This window comes from Pelodiscus sinensis, chromosome 15, assembly GCF_049634645.1.
Source record: "Pelodiscus sinensis isolate JC-2024 chromosome 15, ASM4963464v1, whole genome shotgun sequence".
In the NCBI taxonomy this organism is placed as follows: Eukaryota; Metazoa; Chordata; order Testudines; family Trionychidae; genus Pelodiscus; species Pelodiscus sinensis.
The window spans coordinates 31930024-31951246 of NC_134725.1; the positions used below are offsets into that span (position 1 = coordinate 31930024).

A 21223-nucleotide genomic window follows, 5' to 3' on the forward strand; every position below is an offset into this window, starting at 1 on the left:
TTGGATTTCCTGATGTCAGTGACATAGGAGGAACTTTCTAACTGTCAGAGCAGTTAAGCACTGGAATACATTGCTGGGGAGTCATTGGAGATCTTTAGGAGCAGGTTAGGCAGATATTTCACTGATTTTCTAGATGGTGCTTGGTCCTGCCATGAGTTCAGGAAGCTGGACTTGACCTCTGACGTTCCCTTCTAGTTCTAGTATTCTATGATTTCTGCTTAACAGTTCCAATCTCGGTCTCATGCAGCTTCTTTGGCTGTTATACCAGGGGCTTTTCTGGGTTGAGGGGGTACAAAACCCTTCTGGGCTTTTCCAGGAACTCAAAGTTACCGACTATGGATGACTGAAATTTGTTTTAGAACACTCGGCAAAAGCAGAAATGAATGGCATTGCCACTTTCCCTCCTCCACTTTCTGTAGATGAATAACAGTATACAATGCCCATTTGCTTAATTACTCTAATTCGTTAAATTTAGGATATATTTGCCATATGAGTAATGCATATATTTGTCCCTGTCTGCATTCCTTTCCTCCTTAACTTTCAGAAGCAGAGCAGAATATATGCCCTGGGTTCTATCTGCTAACCAAGGTATTCCTGTCATCTCAGTTGGGCAAGTTTGCCTTGTATGCCTGTTGCAGACAAAATTCTTACTGAAGAAGAGAGGTGGTGGAGCAAAAGACAAAGAAAATCTTCCATGATCCTCTCTTGCTGTCTTGAAGAGGTTGGCTTTCCCTGTCCTATTCAGAATTTAAATTAAGTTCAGGTGGGTTGTTGGTCAAGCCAGTAAAGGAAGCATCCACAGATGATGTGCAGGTAGAGATCACTTCTTCTATTGTTACAGCCACCCTTGACATACAAAGCCTACTGCCTTTTCTCCTAGAGGGTCATGTACAGTATTTTGCTTTCTGCCATTCTACCTCAAAGACATGAACAGTCCAAAGCTAAAAGCTCAGCAAATAATTTGATTTCTTTTGATTCCCCCAAGAACATTCAAATGCTTCACAAGCATTAATGAATTTAGCTGTGAATACTTGTTAGATAAGAACATTATCCCAATTTTACATAAGGGGAAACAAGCTCAGAGTTGCAGTACCCATGATGACTCAATGAGTGCCTTAGACTCCCACACTCCTGCTTTAAAGACTAGACTGCAAACGGAGATTATTCTTGTATATCCCAGAGCATTTTCTATGTAGTCACCCATTTACAATCTGAATTCACTGTGCCAGAATTCAAACAGCAGCAGCCATACTGACAGGAACATTTTTCTTTCATTAACTTAATTTTCTTAGTGTAATTTAAATGCAAATGTGGAACAAATATTTCCTACAGAAGAAATTAAGATTCTGTGATTGGTTCTGTTGTTATGGAAAACAGCAGAAGCAAAATCCTTTGGCACTGACTCCAGGGTTTTATATACAAGATAATATAGCCATTTTAACTTTAAAAATGCAATTTGACAGAGTTTTTCAAATGCAAACTAATCAGCGCTGTACACTAATGAAATGTCAAGTCCCAAACTCTCCAGGATCTTCTGGGAATGCTTGAAATGAACACTCATCATAAACGACAGTGGTAAGGTTCAGCTTCTGCCTTTTGACACATTGTTAATTATAAACTCTCATTTGCATACCAAGTAATTACTAGAACTAAAGTGAACAACCTAAAAAGCCTCCAGTAAAATCAGTTCAGGGAATCTAATAGGGATTTGAACAAATAGTCAACTAGTTGATTACATCTAGTTGACTACTTGCATTTCTCCCCCACCCTCCCTTGCTGCCTCTGATACAGAGGCAGCAAGGAGGAGGGCAGAAAGCAAGAGCTGGTGCTGGGAGGAGCGGGCTTAAAGGCTGGTTTCCCCCCCAGCACTAGCTACACAGAGCTGCCTCCCCGCCCCATGCTGCTGCCTCTATCAGAGGCAACAGTGGAGGGGGCAGAGGAGGTTGCGGCAAAACAGCCTCTGCCGCCTTGAGCCCAGGCTTGCTGTGGGCAAAGGCTGCTTCACAGCAGGCTCCCGCCCCCACTCCACTGTTGCCTGATAGTGCTGAGGACATAGTGCTGATAGACCCGGGACAGACACTGTTTTGTGGCAACAGCCCCAGTCTGCAGCCAGCCTGGCCTGTTGTAGACAGAGGCTGTTTTGGGGCAGCCTTCCCTCTCCCTTGCACCCTAGTAACCTCTTTCCACAGGGAACTCAGACCCCTCCCCCCCCCATGGACAGGAACTGCTGCCACTCCACGCTGTTGCCTCTGTAACAGAGGCAGCAGCGTGAGGCAGCAAGCAGCTGGTCTGCCCTAGAAATGTTAAATATCACTTAATTAAATAGTCAATTTACCTCATTCTTATCAATTACTTGACTATTCTATATTCTCTGGATGTGGTGTTACAGCCAGTGCGCTCCAGCCCCACTCCCAAGGAACCCCATGCTACTCTGTGCTGCTGCCTCTGTATTGGGAGGCAGCAGCTTGGGGGCCAGTTTAAAAACTAGCCTCCCTCACGGACTGACTACCTCTCTCCCTGCACGGCTGCCTCTGCTACAGAGGCAGAGCTCAGGGTGACAGCAGCCCCTGTCCGGGGGCTGACTCCTAATATACTTTAAATGTAGAGCTGCAGCGAGGGTAGGTCCTGGACCTGGCAGAAGTCAGAACTGAGCTGGGCTCAGCCTGCTAAAACATTTACTGGTTGGGGCAGGGGGTAATGTGCATACTCTATAGAAGAGGTCTCCAACCTTTTTAAGCATGAGATCACTTTTTGAATTTAAGTGCAATCCTGGATCTATCTCAAACACAAACACCCTTGCCCTGCCTCCTTCCCATCCTTTCTCCGAAGCCCTGCCCCTGCTCACTCCCCTCCTCCCTCACTTTTATCAGGCTGAGGGTAGAGGGTTAGGGTGTGGAGGAGGGGAATGCCGACTCTGATCTTGGGCTAGAGGACTTGGAGTTCTGAGGGGTTCTGAGCTGAGCCTGGGGCAGAGAGTTAAGGTGCAGGAGGGGACTCAGGGTTGGGCAGGGGTTTGGAGTTCAGGAGGGTTCAGATCTGGGTCCGCGTTTGGAATGCGGGCTCCAGCTGGGCACAGGTGGCTTCTAGGTAGTGGTGCAGGGGATTAAGGCACCATTATTCTGGCCCTGCACCACTCCCAAAAGCAGCCAGCAAACGTCTCTCCATCCCTCCGTCTCCCCCAGCTCTGTGAAGATGGAGTACAGGGTGGGAGCAGGGGCACCCTGACAGCAGCCCCTCCTCTTCTTCCTGTGCCTTACACAGTAAGCAGGAGGCTCCTGGGAAGGGCAGCTCCAAGGCAGAGGGCAGGAGCTGCACAGCAGTGCTCAGATGGGCAGATAAAGTGCCAGCACTTTACAGCCTCCCAGCCAAACCTGTCAGAATCACCTGTCAAAGGCTCCAAGATCTACCAGTAGATCCCGATCTACTGGTTGGTGACCACTGCTCTATAGCATTAACCAACAAGATTGGTTAATCAACTACACCAGGCATGTCAAACTAGCATTTGGAGGGTCGATGGACATTTTTTGCGGCCCACCAGAACATTTTTATAAAAGAATAAAATGTGGCCCACTGGCCACTCGGAGCAAGTGGCCGAGTGCCTGCTCACAGCCGGCCGGGCCACTCTGCACTGCAGCAAATGCTCATGGCTGGCTGGGCTGCTCTGCACACACACTCACAGCCAGCTGTGTGCTCTGTGCTGGGCTCTCCAGCAGTTGCTCACAGCTGGCCGGGTCACTCTGTGCACATGCTCATGGCTGGCAGGGCACTCTGTGCTACAGCAAGCGCTCACAGCTGGCCGCTGTGCTCACACCATGCCAGCACCTCATGTGGCAACGTTGACTCTGGGACCCAGGTATTGGGGAAGGTAGGAAGCGGGGGATGGGCTTTGGAGAGCCTGGCTCTGGGGGAAGGGGGAGGCATTAGGTATGGGGGGCTTGCTCTGGGTGAGGAGGGAGACATTAGGTTGGGGGGGCCTGGCTCTGGGGAAGTGGAGAGGGATTGGGTTACAATGAGGGTATGGGAGTGCCTGGCTCTAGGGGAGTGGAATGGGTTATTTTGTTAATATTTTGGTTTTTTATTTATTCCCAAATAAAATCACAGAATGTATATTAATTTTATATCAATAAATGTCATTTTTTGCAATTGCATGAATAATATCTTTATGCAAAATCTCAAACTTACAAAGTATTGGAAATTTTCACAGAAGCCTGTTCTACTTGATTAACCATGGTCTATATTTGTTTTTATTTCAACAAAATAAGTTATGTATCATATACAAAATTTAAAAGTACCTTACATTTATATTTAAATTAAAAATTATGTAAAATTAATTTAAAAATTATGTAATGGGAGCAAATAATTGTATGCATCAAATTATTGTAATATTATAAAATATACCTAAAAGCCATGTGCCTGGTATTGGTACCTAAAATGTGTTTTGTTTTGTTTTTTGATCAACAAACCACCTGGGAACCCTAGGTGGCCCTGAAAGCTATCAGTTTTTGTTTGTGCAGCAGTCAATAGGCTTTGAGTTTTACATGCTTGAACTACACTATTACATCCCTAGTCTGCATAGGGGAGCTGGTTTTAAACTGGCTCCCCTCACAGACAGGCTCCCACTTGGCACCCCACACTGTTGCTTCTGATAGAGAGACAGCAGTGCAGTGTGGAAAGGGGCTCCTTGGGAGTGGGGTAGGGCCGGCAGCCAGTGCAATCAGACCCCATCCCCAGGGACTATAGAATAGTCAACTAACTCCTAAGAATTCATGCAGTTAGTCAGCTATTCGGTTAACTGGTAGGTAACATTCCTAATACACATCTAGTTTTTTGGGAGTCATGTGAGGCAACGAAATCAAAAGGATATTTTGGCTTCTTGAATATCAGTTTTCTAGCTTTTTTTTTTTTTTTTTTTTTTGGTGTCTCTTGCTTGAAGCTTTGAATTAATATCACCAGTTATCAGGCAATGAGACAGACCCTGCCTGTGGCTATCTAATTTTTCTCTAATATACTCATTGAAGTGGGATCTTTGTGCCAAATTAAAGAATTCAAACCTTTGCATTGGTCATATAAGGACCAGAATGTCCTTTGGAGATATTTTAGTCTGTATGCCACCCTTACCTAGATATTATTGTACAGAATGGAAGAGGATTACAAGTGTTTATTATACTTCTGCATGCTTTCTCCTTATACCAGAGATCTGTTGTCATAAATTGCAAAACCCCCAGATCTTTCACTCTACAGCTGATTTCTGCTTGTTCATGTGGAATCCACAATGTCTTTAGAAATTATTTTAGTACCTTCATTCTGGGGTTATAATGTAAGGCAATAAATTAAACACTCACTTGTAGAGTAATAGGGCTTATGTTTGTCCTGTAAGATGCAGCCTTTGGAAGCAGTTTGATCTCAAATACTTAATTAGGTCTAACCTTATATTCAGTTGATAGGATCATATATTCACCCTGACTTTTAGAGATGACAGTACTATTGCTTGTTTCCTCCTGGGTAAAACAACATTGTCACATTCTGAGCAGGCCTTGCATACCATCCACTGGGAAGCAACAGACTCTTCCCTAGTGGAGTTTGATATTCCATCCAGTTGAGGGGCAGGAGTAATGGCGAATGGATGCTGACTGAAAAGGAAGAATTATACAATAATATTCTATCTTTATACCAACAGAGCAACTGCCTTGGTAAGATCTAAGCTGGGGTTTTTTGGCTGTTTTCTAAACTTGTGATTGTACACAGATGAACTCTGCAGTTCATGGCATAAATCAAAGCCTTCAGTCATTTTACATTTTCAAAATATGCTTATAAAAAATCCCCACCAGCTCCTCTAATAGGCCCCAAACAGGGACTGCTGCTCAAAAAATTGGTTTCCTTTCCCCAAAAAAGAGTTTTTGAGTTGCCTTCCAGGAAGCCATTTGCTGACCTGACAAGTGCTTCTGTTAAAATTATTCTGTGCTTGTTCCTGCTGTCTTGGGGCTTCAAGCTCAATTTTCCCCAGCTCACACTGGAAAGTTCTCTCCTTACCAGCTATATTAAATAGCATAAATCCACAGTCTGGGGCATGTCACCTTCAGTACTTCTTGTAAACCCATCTCCAAATTCCTCAGCCTCCACTAATTCAGGCTTCTTATTGCACATAGGACAAAGCTGGTTGCGGACAGCAGATGATCTCATCCATATAATGAGGTTCCAGCGCTCCCCAGAGGTGACAGGCAGTGCCCCATGAATCTGCCCTCCTCGGTGTAGCAAGCCTTGGGATACCACATGTTCAATCTCCACGTACTTTGGCACTGGAGTTGGGGCCTTGAAGACAGATAATAAGACAGATACTACATTACATAAACTATCTCTTGTTATTGACTTTTTCTAAAGCAGTTGTAATAGCCTGATTGTAGTGCCTCTCACCCCAAACTGTTTTACTAACAAATGATATATAGGGATTACTTCACATGCAACTGAAAGGCAGACACTTCTGGGATGAGATGTTGCAGCTGTTAAACTGTTTGGCTAGTTAAGGTCAGATAGCAAACAGTTCCCAGCTCAATCTACAGAGAGGCAGCACAGAGAGGTAGACTGTAACAATGCAAATAGCAATTTAGCCAGGACATGGGAGTTATTATCCCTCTCTTCCTAAAAGTACATTGGAAAGTCTAGTAACTACAAGGCTGTGTCTAGACTGGCAAGTTTTTCTGCAAAAGCAGCTGCTTTTGCGGAAAAACTTGCCAGCTGTCTACACTGGCCGCTTGAATTTCCGCAAGAACACTGACGATCTCATGTAAGATTGTCAGTGTTCTTGCGCAAATACTATGCTGCTCCCGTTTGGGAAAAAGTCCTTTTGCGCAAAAGCTTTTGCCCAAAAGGGCCAGTGTAGACAGCTCAGATTTGTTTTGCGCAAAAAAACCCCGATCGCGAAAATGGCGATCGGGGCTCTTTTGCGCAAAAGTGCGTCTAGATTGGCACGGACGCTTTTCCACAAAAAGTGCTTTTGCGCAAAAGCGTCCTGCCAATCTAGACGCTCTGTTCCAAAAATGCTTTTAATGGAAAACTTTTCTGTTAAAAGCATTTGTGAACAATCATGCCAGTCTAGACGTAGCCCAAGTGTCTGGGGCTTTAGTTCTCTCAAGTGAAAGACTGAAACAGCTTGAGTCTTCAAAGCATTTTCACCACTCCTCCAAAATGAGTTCTTCTGATCATTTTAATTATGGAAGAAGGTAGAGCATTTAACTCCCTCCTTTGACATGAGTTATCTATGTGGTCTATTTGAATATTTTATGATTAATTCACTACAGTAAAGATTTCAGTACACAGAAAATTGGTGAAGGTAGTCCTGACTCCATCAGAAGCAGACAATTAATTTTAGTCAATCGACCTTTTATATGATCTTTTTTTAAAAATTCAACTCCTTACAAGCACCATTCCCACTACCTAGCTTATTCTAATTTGGTTTATTTGATGTTATGAACCTATCAATGAAAATGGCCAGGTTTGATCTGTGAGAGTTAACCCTCTATTTTAAGCATAAGGCTACTTGGTGTCACATTTAACTCAGTTACTCCAAGTTCCTGAAACAAAGTTAAGGGCCTGATGCTGCACCTCTGACAGGAATTTTGTGAGGAATGGGATTCAGGGCTAAGTTAGAGACAAATTCTCAGTACCTGCCTGAGGTCTCCAAAATACAAGTTGCCCTCAGTAAATTCTTTTCCTAGGGATACATTCAATGTGACTTCTGCATTATCATAGTGAGAGCTCAAATCCAGATCTTCATGTAGTGAGTACTTGACCACAAATGCTTTGTGGCTATCCAAGGACTCTCCCCCACAGTCAGGGTAAAGCAGGGATGCTATGGGCTGCAGATACTTTTCACGCAAAGGTGTAATGAAAGCTTCATACAATCCAAGCTCATTTAACAGAACCTGCATCAAAGAGAATGTACAAGGAACGATCAGCAAAAAACAAGATGGTCACCTCTGCTATTTCATCACATACACTAATGAGCCTCCTGGTAGTCTCCTTCTCTTCCAGCCTTGCTGCTTACCTGAATACAAAACTAGGAAGCAAAGACGCACACTATAATAGGGACAATGAGTTCAGAATGAACAATGATGTCCTGCAGCGCATCAGTAGGATCAAAACCAGCAGGGTGGCACCAGATACAAAGCCAGTTTTTACTGCTAAGTCATGCTATCCTTGTTGGTTATAAAGAGGAGCCCTGTCTTTTGAGGCTAAACAGAACTCCAGTTTCAGGCTATAAAACCCAACCCGTTAAAAGCACTAAATTAATATATAAAATGTAGTTCTTGAAGTATGAAGTCCCAGGTGTCTGAAGTTCTTCCACAGCCACAGCAACAACTGAGAGGCCATGCTTGCAATGGGGTGGTCAGTGTACAAGCACTTTGTTTTGAGATGACGTTCTAGAGGAGGGAATTGTATCTCAAAGCAGCAGCAACAGACTCCAGAAATTTGCTGCACCTATGGAGCAAGACAAGAGAAACTGGGACTTGTAGTTCTTGGAGAGGAAAAGGCTAGGAACAGAAGGCCTCATGCAGGGCTGGCTTTAGGAAGTGCAGGGCCCAATTTGAACCACTTTGGCGGCCCCCACCCACCCACCCACCCAGAATTATTGGTTGAGCAGAGCAAAACAAAAAAACAAAAAACCACGCACCCACACAAACCACAACCACACACATATATCACATCAGAAGTAGATTTGATCAAAATGTAGTTGATCCTTTATTACGCAAAATTTTACACAAAATTAAATCAGTTGCCTTAAGTGTAGGTCAAATATTTTCAATTGCAAACTATCCAATTTTTTCAATAAAGTTTAAAGCTCGATTTTTAAAAAGTTACTAGAGAGTGCTGCAGTTTTCTGTTTCATTGATTTACTTTTTAAATGGCAAGAATGGAGTCTTTGTTAAGAAAGTGACAGTTCTCTGGTCAAATTCCAGAGCACCAATGATTTCACTAGGTAATATGGTACCTCACCAGCCTCCTTTGCACTGCCCTTCAACACACTGCCTGCATGTTGAGTCCAAGGTCAGTCTACACAAGATTTTATCAATGATTTTTGCTCAAGCAATCACTGAGACGAGACAAGGACTCTCAATTGATTCTAGTCAGCTCTGCCTTTAAACACGGGATGTAAAATGTCAGATATAATTGAGGACTCCCAAATAGACTCTACACCACCAGAAATAAAACCTGTTTCCATCTTCTGTGACTTTCAGTTAGATGTGACTCACTATCCTTTGCTTAGTGTTCAAGTTATGGTAGACCCTAAGCCAGGTCATATTAAGTTCAGGTCTTTAACCTTTTAATCATACAATATGGATAAGAACATTTCATTCTCCCAGCTCCAAGTCTTAAGTGAATTTCAACCCAAAAGAGCCAAAATTGATCACCTTGACACAGCAAGTGTGTCTACTGATCTCTGTGGCAAAGTAGGTTGTCTATATAAATAAGGTCTGCTCCTGAAGCCTTTTCCTACAGTTGATTATCAGATGGCAGTAGATAGCTTATTCAGACCACTAGCTGATAATAGTTAGTCACCCTGACCAGTCATTAACCATAGTCATGGACTCACCCTACTCTCCATTGTCTCTATGATTCTCTGATGCCCTGTGACAAAAAAGGAGGGTGGAAAGGGAAACTGAAGGGAGAGACCACTCTAAATTCACCAAAGAGCAGTATTGCCAACCCAAAAATCAGAAGGAACGCCTACACAAAGTTATGAGAATGGTCTACAAATCATAAGATTATTTAAAAATAAAACATTTGGATTTTTATTGGCGTTTTGTTTCTTGAGTATTTAGGGTTCATGTTTTAAAGCTTTCCTCCTTAGCTGTAAGGCCCAGAAGTAGAGAACTTTTTTAAAATGAAAGCTGAGATTCCTACATAAACAATTGACTCCAGGCCTTTAGAAAAACAGCAAGGCTGCGTCTACATTGGCATGATTTTCCAGAAATGCTTTTAACGGAAAAGTTTTCCATTAAAAACATTTTCGGAACAGAGCGTCTAGATTGGCACTTTCCCTATTGTGTATGGAAGCGGACATGCTTCGTCGAGTCAGCTTTGATGAACTTATCCAGAATTTTGCAATCAGAAAATCTAGAAAGAAGCTATTTTAATTTCAACATACATGTAAGTTTTGTGTCATTTTGAAAAATAAAATTTTATTTTACGGTATAGTATTGTTTTTATTTTGAATTACATATGCAAGGGCACCATAATCTTTTCAGCGCTTAGGGCCTCTAAAGGTCTTAATTCAACCCTGATAACTAATCTCCTACATCAAATGAAAATACTTATTAAAAATAGATTGGAACAGAATACAGTATTGCATTAAATATTATGTACAGTATTTAATCTTTCTTTTATAAAACTTTATTTGGCAGCTTCTGTATTCAAAGCAGAATTACATCTACCACACTGACACCTGGTTAAACACCAATTAACCCCTTGGCAATATCAAGTGTGTCCCCACGTATACTAATGCTGCCACAATTAAGCAGCAGTCATTGCCGTTCACTATCACTAGGATAAATAGATCCCTGGGATATATCTCTGTAAAGTAGCCATCTTAGCTAACTAGTATAGCCTGTGCTACTTTCCTGAGTGTTGTTTAAATACAGGATACTAACATTTTACCATTGAACTTTCCAGTAATTGGTTTATTTTTATTTTATATATGAAATACAAGATTCCACTAAAGCAGATTCCACATCCTATCCTCTTCCCTGCAGCCTTCTTCCACCCACCCACCCACACATGTATTAATTAAGAAGTGTAAGTAAACTAACTCCCTCAGCCCAGTGTTCTTTTATTTACGAGTGTCTCTGCATTTGAGGTTGCACTGAGTCTGTTATGGATTCACCCAAATCTTAGAGGGGAATGGACCTTGAAGCATGCACATCTGATATGGGTCACTCACTCTAAAGGCTGTAATAGCACATACAAGGTTAGCCATACAAAGCTTTGTCCTACCCCGTAGTTATTCATTGTGTTTGGCCTGCCTTTGGGCATTTCAGATTGCTCAAAGTTCTCCAGCTCTTCGATGAAGAGTCGGCAGAATTCCTTGCTGAACACTGGAAGTCGATATATCCTCTTATCTGACCAAGAAAAAGGTGTCTCTTATTAAGTAAAGTAACAATAGAGACTATCCTTAACAATAACTTGATTCCCCAGCAGTATCATAGAGAACATTGCCTCCATAAGACTAATTGCATGTTTTGGTGGTTAAACAGTCATTGCTACAGAGCAGATGGACTCTGGGGCAGTTAATGGTTATGCTGGAAACTGAAAGCCTGTGTTCCCAGATTTCCCAGTCCAATAGCTAAAACTATTTGAGAGACAAGGTGACCAGGGGGTGTGAAGCAGAATTATTTGAGGCATTGCATTTTGTGGGAGGTGGGACATCACTCCTAAGGACTCTTGATGCCAGTCAATTAGACCTTTTCTCTTAGGAATACAATACATCTCACTTACAGCATTCTGCCTTAAAGATCTGCATAAAAAGTGGATGAGTATTAAAAATGAGGGAACTGGGACACTGACAGCTTGAAAAAGTCACTTATACTCTAGTTTCTTCTCCTGTATATTCTATCCGCTTCTCATAAATTGGAAATACTCCACAAACGTTAACAAGGAAACAGAAAAAAAACACTGAACTTTAAAAAATATATATTCAAGATGTAATTTAAAGGGGGATCTACTTAATGGTAATTTTGGGAAATAGCCCATTTAAAATAATCCAACAATACAGTGTCCCTTGCACAGACTTGCTGAAGGTCAAATACTGAGTCAGTGGCAAAACAAAACAGATCCCAGAGGTGAAATACTAGCCAATGGGACTTGTGCCACTAACTTTAAGGGGCCAAGATTTTGCCTGTTTCTAACAAATAGACTATGCTGCTTCTCTCAAGAATTTTGATCATACAGAAGAAAGCTTCCTAATTGTCTTCTGACATTTTTCAAAATTACAATATTAAAGAACTGGTTTGGAAAAAATAATTCACCCCTGAAACAACTTGTGTGTATCAGAACGTGACTCTAACTACAGTAGTGAGAGGTCCTTTAATTTTACCTGATATAGAATCAATGCATCGCAAGAGGCCTTGGAGATCAGCATCTTGTGATGTGCAGTACTTCACTGTCTCTAAAAACTCTGGTGCCAGAAATGAATCCTTGTATTAGGTGGGGAGAAAAAAAGAAAAAACAATAAAACTAATGAACAATTACTTCATCTCTGACCATGCAGAACAGGGATTTTCAAAGAGCTACACTGCAAGCAGCAGTAAAAATGTAAGTTGAGTCTAGGGACCACAGCTGGTTTACATATAAACATGCAAAAATATTTAAATCACAAAGAAATGTACAATCTTGTTATCTGCACTATTACAGACTCAAAGCAGCATGTACTTTACCTGCAGAACATATACTTCTGGATGCTTTGGTTTGTAACATTGTGAAATTATGGCTTTTCTTGCCATGGACTGATGAGCTAATTGTTTTCTTCTTTGCACTTCTTCCTGAATCTAGGAATAAGTGGCACAATCTTAAGAAATTAAAAGCTGGCAGTAATAATAAAAGTTTAATTCATGATTCAAAATGATAATTTTTGCTCATATGCACCTTCTGGAGTTCTATGCCTTCAATGAGTCATTAAAAGGGCATGGGTAACAGTAGAAACAATACCTAAAGGAGGTTCACTGATGTTAACTGAGGCTGCAAACTTTCAGCATCTTGGAAAAGCAGGCTCCCTATTAGGGGCTTAGATACAGTTTTAGTTCCCTATCTTTAGACAAGCCAGAATTTTCACACTTGAGTATGTTCTGGCAAAATGAGTTTTGTCCAAAGTAAAGGACTTCAGTTGCAAAGAGATGAGGGTCATTAACAAGTGCTGTTGTAATGTACTATGCTGTCACAACAATGGAAGCAACCATAGTAATAGTAAATTCAGGCAGCTCTTCCAATGTAATTAACTGCCCTGGAGCCTAATTTTAAGATACCCTCATGAAAGTAGGAAGTAGAAAAATAATCTGGAAGGTGTGGACATTATGTCTGGTCTACTCCATCATCCTGGGCCTAAAAAGCCAGGTACTTACCAGAGAGAGGAGTAACTTCTTTTCAAATATCTTTCTTCGGGCCTATTTAGCACTTGGAATCCTCTCTTTAAAATGCCCTGTAGAGAGCTCCTGCTTTTAACAATATCTGCTAAAGGCAGAAACTGGATATTGTAAACCCCGCATATTTCAGAATAACTTCAGTGTGAATGCATTTCTAATCCTGTTTTTTCCTTGACATTTTCTTTTCAATCTTGCCCTGAAATTGATGGGCATTGATACTAAGAGATTCTTGGTTTCTCTATGGCCAAACAGGTAAAATGGTGCAATAAATATTAATCTATTTTGCAGACTTTCCCACCCTAGAAATGGCTGCATTTCAGTGGCATGTGAGTGATACCTGTGCTCAGTTTTCACAGTGCTGCAGGAGCCTTTGGGGTGAAATGGTACTATCTTTTGAAACATATATTTTCCAAAAAAGGAAAATGGGGGAAAATTAGAAAAAAAGAGAGAGTGTTGGGTCCCCTGTCATGGAATAAATGTTGGTGTTAACTTCAGGCCTTTGTCAACAAAAGAGCTCATCAGAATATCCAACATAGTACTCAGGCATCAGTAGGGAGTTTTTAAATTTTATGTCAATTCAGCACATCATTGATGTCCAAGTGTGAGAGAGTGTTGGGGCACAGGAGGGAAACCAGAACTGAGTGTTTCAATTCTATACAAACATTGCCTTCCTCTGACTTTCAGCAAATTGTTTGACCTCTCTTCTTCACTGTTCATATAAACTATATCCCTAGTTGCTGAAGCATTGAGCATTATGAAAGTTTCTGTAAATAAAGATTGAGTTCTGAATAATGTTTTCTGTAATAGATCTCTACTCCAACTTAATCAAGCAGACTCCACAACTTGTGTTTAGGAAATTGTAATTAATTGAGATGAGTGATATATATGAAAACAGGTAGTCTGTATGGAGCTGACTGGACACTTATTGGTGAAATTATGTATACCTCTTTCAGAACCACTTTAAAGTCTTCATCAGTTCTGCAGCCATGGTCACCTAACACCTGTAATTGAGAGAGATTAACTGTTGATAAGCATCATGGATTTGTATAGTGTTCATCATCCTGCCATAACTAGTGTTGCCACCTGTCAAGGCTGTTCTCCACTCTGGCATGACGAATGCAGAGCACTCCAAAACCCCGCCTTTATAGGCTCTTATACAAAAATTCCCCCTCCCTCCCAAAATCCTAATACCCACATTTTGGGGAATCCACTGCCACCACCCAAGTAATTCCAAGAAAACCAGGGAAGAGATTCCCCCCTGCTCCAACCTTTGTTTTGCTTGGAGTTGGGAAAAATAGAGGGGATTCACAGACAACAATGGACTCAACCCTTGTAACTAGGCGCTGAGTCCTAAAGACACAAAAATCAACCAATCCCAGTTAATTAGAAAAGACAACAATCCTTTATTATCAAAACAAAACTACAGCTGCAAATACAGTGAATTGGGTAGATGGAAAGAGCCACCAATTGATATAGATACTCAGGGAAAGCCCATGGGCTAAAAGCCTTAGTTACAAAAGAAAAAAACACACGTAACAAGCTCAGACATTATTTCCACATCCCCAAATGAGGAAAACAATAAATCCTGACAGACTAGCTAAACCTTTCCCTACTTACACATTGTAAGAAGTCTGTTCTTGGAGAGAGAGGTGTCTCCCATCTCTTCCTCTGTACTTTGAAGAAACTGCTCTGATTCTCAAACACAGAAGAGAAAGGAAAAACCCCTCTTTTCCAGTTTGAAATTCCTATCTGCATTGTTATTGGCTGACCTCAATATACCTTGCTAGGTACAGAGTTTAGTCACCAGATGCTGGTCAGCACTCCTGATTATGACATCATCTCTCATAATTTTACTGATTCTCATGGTATTTGCTGTCTTTCTTCAAGTCCCAGCTCTTGGAATTGTGTGAAAATCTTAACTTTAATTAAAAAAATAAGTGTCTAGCTCTAATCGAATTATGCCTTGTAAATCTAGTTAGAGTACCTGACACTGCAGTCTATCTCCTTAAGACATGGTCTCGAGCTCTGACACTGCAAACAAGAGTTTTCTTTAGAACCAGAATTACAACATACAACAGTTTATGAGCCAGGAGTTTGGGGGTTTTCTCCCCAGATCTTTATTCTGGGTTGCTTTTTCCTTGATCCCTATATATTTATTCTACAACCAGCCCTTTGTGGTACAGGACATAACCATGAAGTCCTTTATTCCGTTCTATTGCATGGTAATACTACCTGTTGTTAGAGTACTCAGGAGGCCCTCCAGGATTCTCAGGCTAGAAGATACATTAGCTCTCTACTCACCCGAGCCATGTCTTCCTATCTACATGGCTAATTTTAGCAATATATTGTCCTGCTGCTGGAGTCTTTTCCCCCACAGCAGGGAAGCCTCCCGCATATCTTCTGCAGTGTTATCTTAGAAGGCTGTCAAATTACCTGCAAGCTTTCTGAGCTCACGATATGAACTACAGTTGAGTCTCACCTCATCTGTGCTGAGACTTGCCAATTTGGGGCAAAATCCCAGATACTGGCAAGACTCGTCATTTAATATGTTCCTAGAAGAAAGCTCATTAAAAGACATTTTACTATGTTTCTGTTTATAGTGTGAATTATGCATTTCTGCTTTTAATGGCTGTAGAAATAGGTACTGATGGAGGTGGAAGCCTGAAAATTAACCAAGATTGCCCTTGAGGTCAGTTTCCCAGTTGAAGGTCTTGCTTTAGAGATTCTTTGGTCATTTCTTTTTCTTCTAATATGATCCTAACTTTATAGAAAGCCTGAATATCAAACATAGAGTTCATAGATCATCTATAATATATTATGGCAATACTTTGCATAGGGCAAAAGGGATGGCTGCTTCCCCAAGGAAAAGTATAATATTTTTATAGTAAAGGCCCTGAACACTACAGCTTTTTCTAGCACAGGGCTACTCAACCCATGGGCCGGCCGTGTGCAGCCCACAGCCTGTTTGTTTGCAGCCCGTGGTGCAGTTTGGATTTATATGGGGCCCAACACGCGGCCCCCAGGTGGGAACCAAGACAAAAAAGGAGTCAATATAATGGTCTTCTGTTGATATGTGTTTTAGTAGTTAAATTTCTGGACTGTTGTTGCACATTAAAAGTGCTGTCATATGGGTGGAAATGGGGTACATATTGCATTTTATTAATATTAGCAGAACTGACTTAAATGGGGCCTGTGTGTCGTGTAGTCTTGCCTTACTCTTTGTAGTCATGCCCATCAGTGTGAAAGAAGCTATTTGTATATATTTGCATATACAGCCTCTTCCCGACTTACGAACTGGTTATGGACCAAGCAATTGGTCGTAACTTGGTTTGTTCGTAAGTTGTACCCTATAGAATTACATGTGACCACGCTGTTCGTAAGCGTGGATCACGTTCGTAACTCAGAGTCCACCATTTACAACAGCTTTGGTCAAAACTGTGAACAGTTGTAAGTCAACCATTCGCAACTGGGGGCTGGCTGGCTATATAACTTAAGTTGTGGCCCTCAGCATGTGCTGTGAGTATCATTATGGCCCCTGGAGTTTCCAGAGTTGAGTAGCCCTGCTCTAGCACATAATTCAAGTCCTGGTTTGTGTTTTCCAGGAACAGCATTAACAACAGAACTTTAATGGAAAGACTCCAGGAAGTGATTAGACTTGTAGGTGCCTTTTCTTTTACTGTGTATATGTTCTAAATATACATTTGAAAGAAAATCAGTGTTGTCTACAGAACTGTAAGTTAAGAGATCAAGTTTCTACTTCCAGCTCTGTCACAAATTTGTGATATTTGTTAAACTCCATAATGTGGACCTCAGTTTCTTCTATCTTTAAATTAGGGATAAAACCTTCCCAATTTTGCAATCCTCTGGCAGTGCAATGTTAATGGATGTTGCTTTTCCACTTACCCACTTCTTGATGAAGAATGTTCTGTTAAATAGCTACTACCTCCTGCCCCAGAGTTGGCGTACAGGTCAGTGGCAGGCAAGAGGCCAATGTTCACCTTGTGACACATTTTGGAATCCTCTGGGATGCAAGGGTGCAGTAAGTGCTTATTAAAAACCTATTTTGGCTGCAGCTGTAAGGAAGATCCGGCCCCACGTGTAGCTGAATCTGGGGCAGGGGGAAGGCTGACTACGCAGTACAGCACCTGGGATCTAACAGTGCAACGTAAACACCATCTGTTCGTGCTTGCAGGGGGTCCCCCATCTGCTTTCCCCAGCTAGGCGCCCCCTGCATCTCCCCTCTACCCCCGGGAGTGCCTGGGGGGAGCGAATCCTCCCTTGCCCCTGTGGGTGCCGGGGGAGGGGGACCCCCATCTCCTCCTTACCCCCCCCCCACCCCCCGTGGGAGCCGGGGCGGTTACCAGCCCGTAGTCCCTGCGGAGTTGCGGCTCGTCCCGGTAGCTGACGTGCAGGCCGTAGCGCTGCAGGAACAGGTTGTCCGTGTGGAAGCAGGCGCAAGCCAAGAAGGCGCGGGCCGGCCTGGCGGAATCTCCTTGGGCCTGGGAGCCAGCCCCCGTAGACATGTTTCCACCCGGACTGTAAAAGGAAGGGGCGGCACCTCGGCCTGAGATCAGCGCTAGGTTAGGGCTGTAGGGGCATCGGGTCCGATAATCAAATGGTTCCTACCAGGCCCTGCTTCCGGTGTACAAGGGAGCGTCAACAAATTACTCGGGGGAAGAGGAAAGAACATCGAGGGAACTTTTTTTTTTGCCTGTTTCTCTTCTTTCCTCTTCACTCCCCCATTTAGGTTATGTCTAGACTACAAGCCTCTTTCGAAAGAGAGCGTCTAGACTGCACGTTGAACTTTCGAAAAAGCGGCTTGCTTTTTCGAAAGAAAGCATCCAGTGAGTGTGGATGCTCTCTTTCGAAGAAGCCCTATTTACATTGAAGAACGCCTTCTTTCGAAAGAGGAACTTTCGAAAGAAGGGGTTCTTCCTCGTGAAATGAGGTTTACCGCCATCGAAAGAAAAGCTGCGTTCTTTCAATTTAATTTCGAAAGAACGCGGCTTGAGTCTGGACGCAGGTGAAGTTTTTTCAAAAAAAGGCTACTTTTTTCGAAAAAAAAACCCTGAGTCTGGACACAGCCTTACTGTCCGTTCCTTTCCTTTTCCCTCGTTTCTTTTCTCCTGTCCTGTTTTACTTCTCTTCTTTCTCCACTTGCATTGGGCTCTCTAGAATCCCTCCTATGCTACACTGAGCCTTAGTGGCACACTGGGACAGACAGGAGCATTTTAGTTCTCGTGGGTAACCTCCATGCATGCGTTATAAAGCATTTGGGATCTTTCTTTGAGGGAGGCATCATTGACATGGCTGGATCATCCGGTGCTGATGCTCTGTCGATGATTGTAATGACCAATTTTTTAATTAATTTAGAAGAAACTGAATAAATGTCAATGTTTCTTCTGCTACAAGTATAGATGCGCACCTTTATGTTTTTTACATATTTAAAAATCCACATCACCTGTTCAGGAATAATGGGGGGGAGGGTGCTCCTGTATCTCAGTTTCCCATCTATAAAAATGTGGTTAATAGTCCTGACATCCTTTGGAAAGAACTTTGCAACTTGCTGATGAAAAGCCAATGCTGTTTACATTGATCAAGTTTACTCACTTTATATGGTTGAATTTTAATGAACCAGTATAAAATAGTGGTTATTTACCTATAATATCTCTAATCATAACAGATATGATAGAATCAAAACTCTATTAGAAGGCGATGTGGGGAGAACTGTCCACCCACAGCACATGCATAAAACAAATGGCATTAGTACTTAGAGCCAACAATGCCCCAATAGGTGTGGATGCTGAAAGAGCATGATCACACTTGAGTAGTGCTGATGCTCTATCCAGTAAAGGGTGATGGTGACAGATACACAGTATAGTAAGGTATCAGTGTGTTTCAAACACATCCACACTGCCATGTGCTTTTGTGCAAGAGCATCCATGGCAGTGTGGATGCTTTCTTGTGGAAGAAAGCTCTGATGGCCATTTTAGCCATAAGGCTTTCTTGCGCAAGAACCCCCTGCTGTGTCCACACTGCCTTCTTGTGCAAGAGAGCTTACAACTGTTAGAAAAGTGCGTAGCTCTTGTGCAAGAGGCCCTGTTTTCTCGTGCTTTACTCTAAATCTTGTTGCGCAAGAGCGGGCAGGCCATGTGGATGCTCTGTGAGTTCTTGCCCAAGAACCCTCCAGTGTATACATAGCCCTGGAGAGCCTAGATGCTGTAATTAATCCATTTGGTGTTTTCTATAGGAATGGCAGGTCTGACTGAGGTGGAATGTGGCACCCAGACAGACATCTCAGGAATGGAGGAGATCCAGGCTGAAACCAGGGCAGAGTCCTTAGAAAGGTACAAGCAGGTGTACAAATATCTAGCCAAAGGTAGATACCCCAGGCACCTCACCGCACTGCAGAAGAGGAGCCTTCGGAGATACGCCACTAAGTTTGAAATGGAAGGTAAGTGTGAGGCAGTGCCCTAATTGTAGGGCCTGATCCAAAGACAATTTAAGTCAGTGGGATTCTTTCCATTGATTTAAATAGGAATTGGATCAGGCAAGTGGACCTGAGTAACTTTTATCTCAACACTCGTTTTAATTTGGCAAGACAAAATCCCCTTCGCCCTCTTTCACTTACACCTTGAGTTGGGCTGATATAAAATCAATGGCTGTAACTGCAGGAACTGTTCCCTCTTTTGCACGGCAACCCAAACCTCCCTCCGTTCTCAGAAACCTCGCTCCCTTCTCAGACAGACTTTCTGAAGGCCTCTGAAACAAACTACGGTCCAGGTTTCGAAGCTCCAGTGAACTCCACGGGGGCTGCAATTCTCCGAGAAGTCTCTAGGCGCCTCAGGGATTTCCCTGCGGCGCACTGTCATTCCCCAGGGACGGGCTGTGCAGCTGGGGCCAGGCAGGGGGCTGGTCCGGGCTGCTCTCCCGGTCCCCTGCAGCCTGAGGTTTCTAGGAGAACAAGCATCTGGGACCAGATGCTGGGAAACGCTTCGGCTGCCACAGCCCCGGCAGTTCCAGCGCCTCTGCGGCTGCAGGCTAGGGAGCCTCTCTGCGGCATCCATTGCCAAGCGACACTGAGACACGGTCCCTGGGCGGGAACATGGGATGGGGCGGGGGAGCGACGCGGGTGCCCCTGTGAAAAGAGCCAGGCGCGAGCTGCGGGAGGGGAGGCGCGCGCGCGCGCGGGGCCGCAGAGCCGCGGCCTTAGCGCAGCGTCCCGCCCGGCTCCCTCCCCCCCCCCCCAATGCTGAGCATGGACGCGGCCCTGCAAGTGGCCGAGGAGGAGGTGGTGGAGTCCTGCAGCCCCAGCAGCAAGTTCGAGGACATTTACCGCCTGCTGTCCGAGGGCTGCTTCCCCCCCAGCTTCTGCTCCATCAAGCGCAAAAACCTCAAGCGCTACGCTCAGAAATTCATCATCGAAGGTAAAAGCGAGGCCGGGGAGGGGGAAGAAGCCGCCAGTCTCCGCGGGGCTCCGAGGTCAGGCGCTGGGCTTTACAACCAGGAGATGCTGCGTAACAAATAGTTATTTGCCTTCTGCTTTTTCAGCCCCCTGGGTGCACTAAGGGACTTTCTGCACAGCCAGGAGGGCGAAGGAGCAGTGTTCCCTGGAAGTTTTTCCATCTATGTGAAGAATAATTTTTATGTGCACCAAGGCATATGCGGATGTGCACCACCAGCAGAAACACATGGTTCTGGCTGAGGGTGCTTGCTAATCTGCTGGGCAGCATTTGAATTTCTCCTGGGTGGCCACTGAAGCACTTAGGTTACAGGGAACGCTGCTAGAAACCTACTTTTTCTTTAAGAGGGAAGGTTGGAATCCTCAGATCCACCTGACTTCAGGAGCTGGGGCTTTATAATACTTATTGTGAGACTGGTAAGAAAATCATGTGAGTTGGCAAGACTGAACTGCCCCTGCAGATCAGTGCATCCCTGCCCAAAACACTCCCTGACACATGGGTGCTGTGCACGCACTTCACTATCACACCCATTGCTCTGCACCTGCACACTCCCAAGAGGAGCACAGTCCTCTTATACAGCCAGTGCGTGCTATGCTGTCTGTCAGTGGAATGGTAGAGAGGTGTACAGAT

General features: G+C 43.4%; 1 protein-coding gene across 3 annotated transcripts; it reads right to left on the reverse strand.

Moving 5' to 3' along the window:
• Nucleotides 1–4097: 4097 nt before the first annotated feature.
• Nucleotides 4098–17745, reverse strand: OGFOD2 (2-oxoglutarate and iron dependent oxygenase domain containing 2). 3 transcript variants are annotated; one of them, XM_075898579.1, is made up of 8 exons: nucleotides 17492–17630; nucleotides 15115–15161; nucleotides 14075–14131; nucleotides 12429–12539; nucleotides 12089–12188; nucleotides 10990–11114; nucleotides 7662–7919; nucleotides 4098–6309 (listed from the first exon to the last, which is right to left on the reverse strand). In XM_075898579.1, exons 4-8 carry the CDS (start codon nucleotides 12492–12494, stop codon nucleotides 6034–6036), a joined length of 825 nt encoding a protein of 274 aa, XP_075754694.1. In that variant the 5' UTR covers nucleotides 12495–12539; nucleotides 14075–14131; nucleotides 15115–15161; nucleotides 17492–17630; the 3' UTR covers nucleotides 4098–6033. The 3 variants fall into 3 exon arrangements, with proteins under 3 accessions (XP_075754694.1, XP_075754695.1, XP_075754693.1); XM_075898580.1 differs by lacking the exon at nucleotides 15115–15161 and adding an exon at nucleotides 17034–17151 and having other exon boundaries at nucleotides 17492–17623; XM_075898578.1 differs by lacking the exon at nucleotides 15115–15161 and having other exon boundaries at nucleotides 17492–17745.
• Between the last annotated feature and the right edge of the window lie 3478 nt (nucleotides 17746–21223).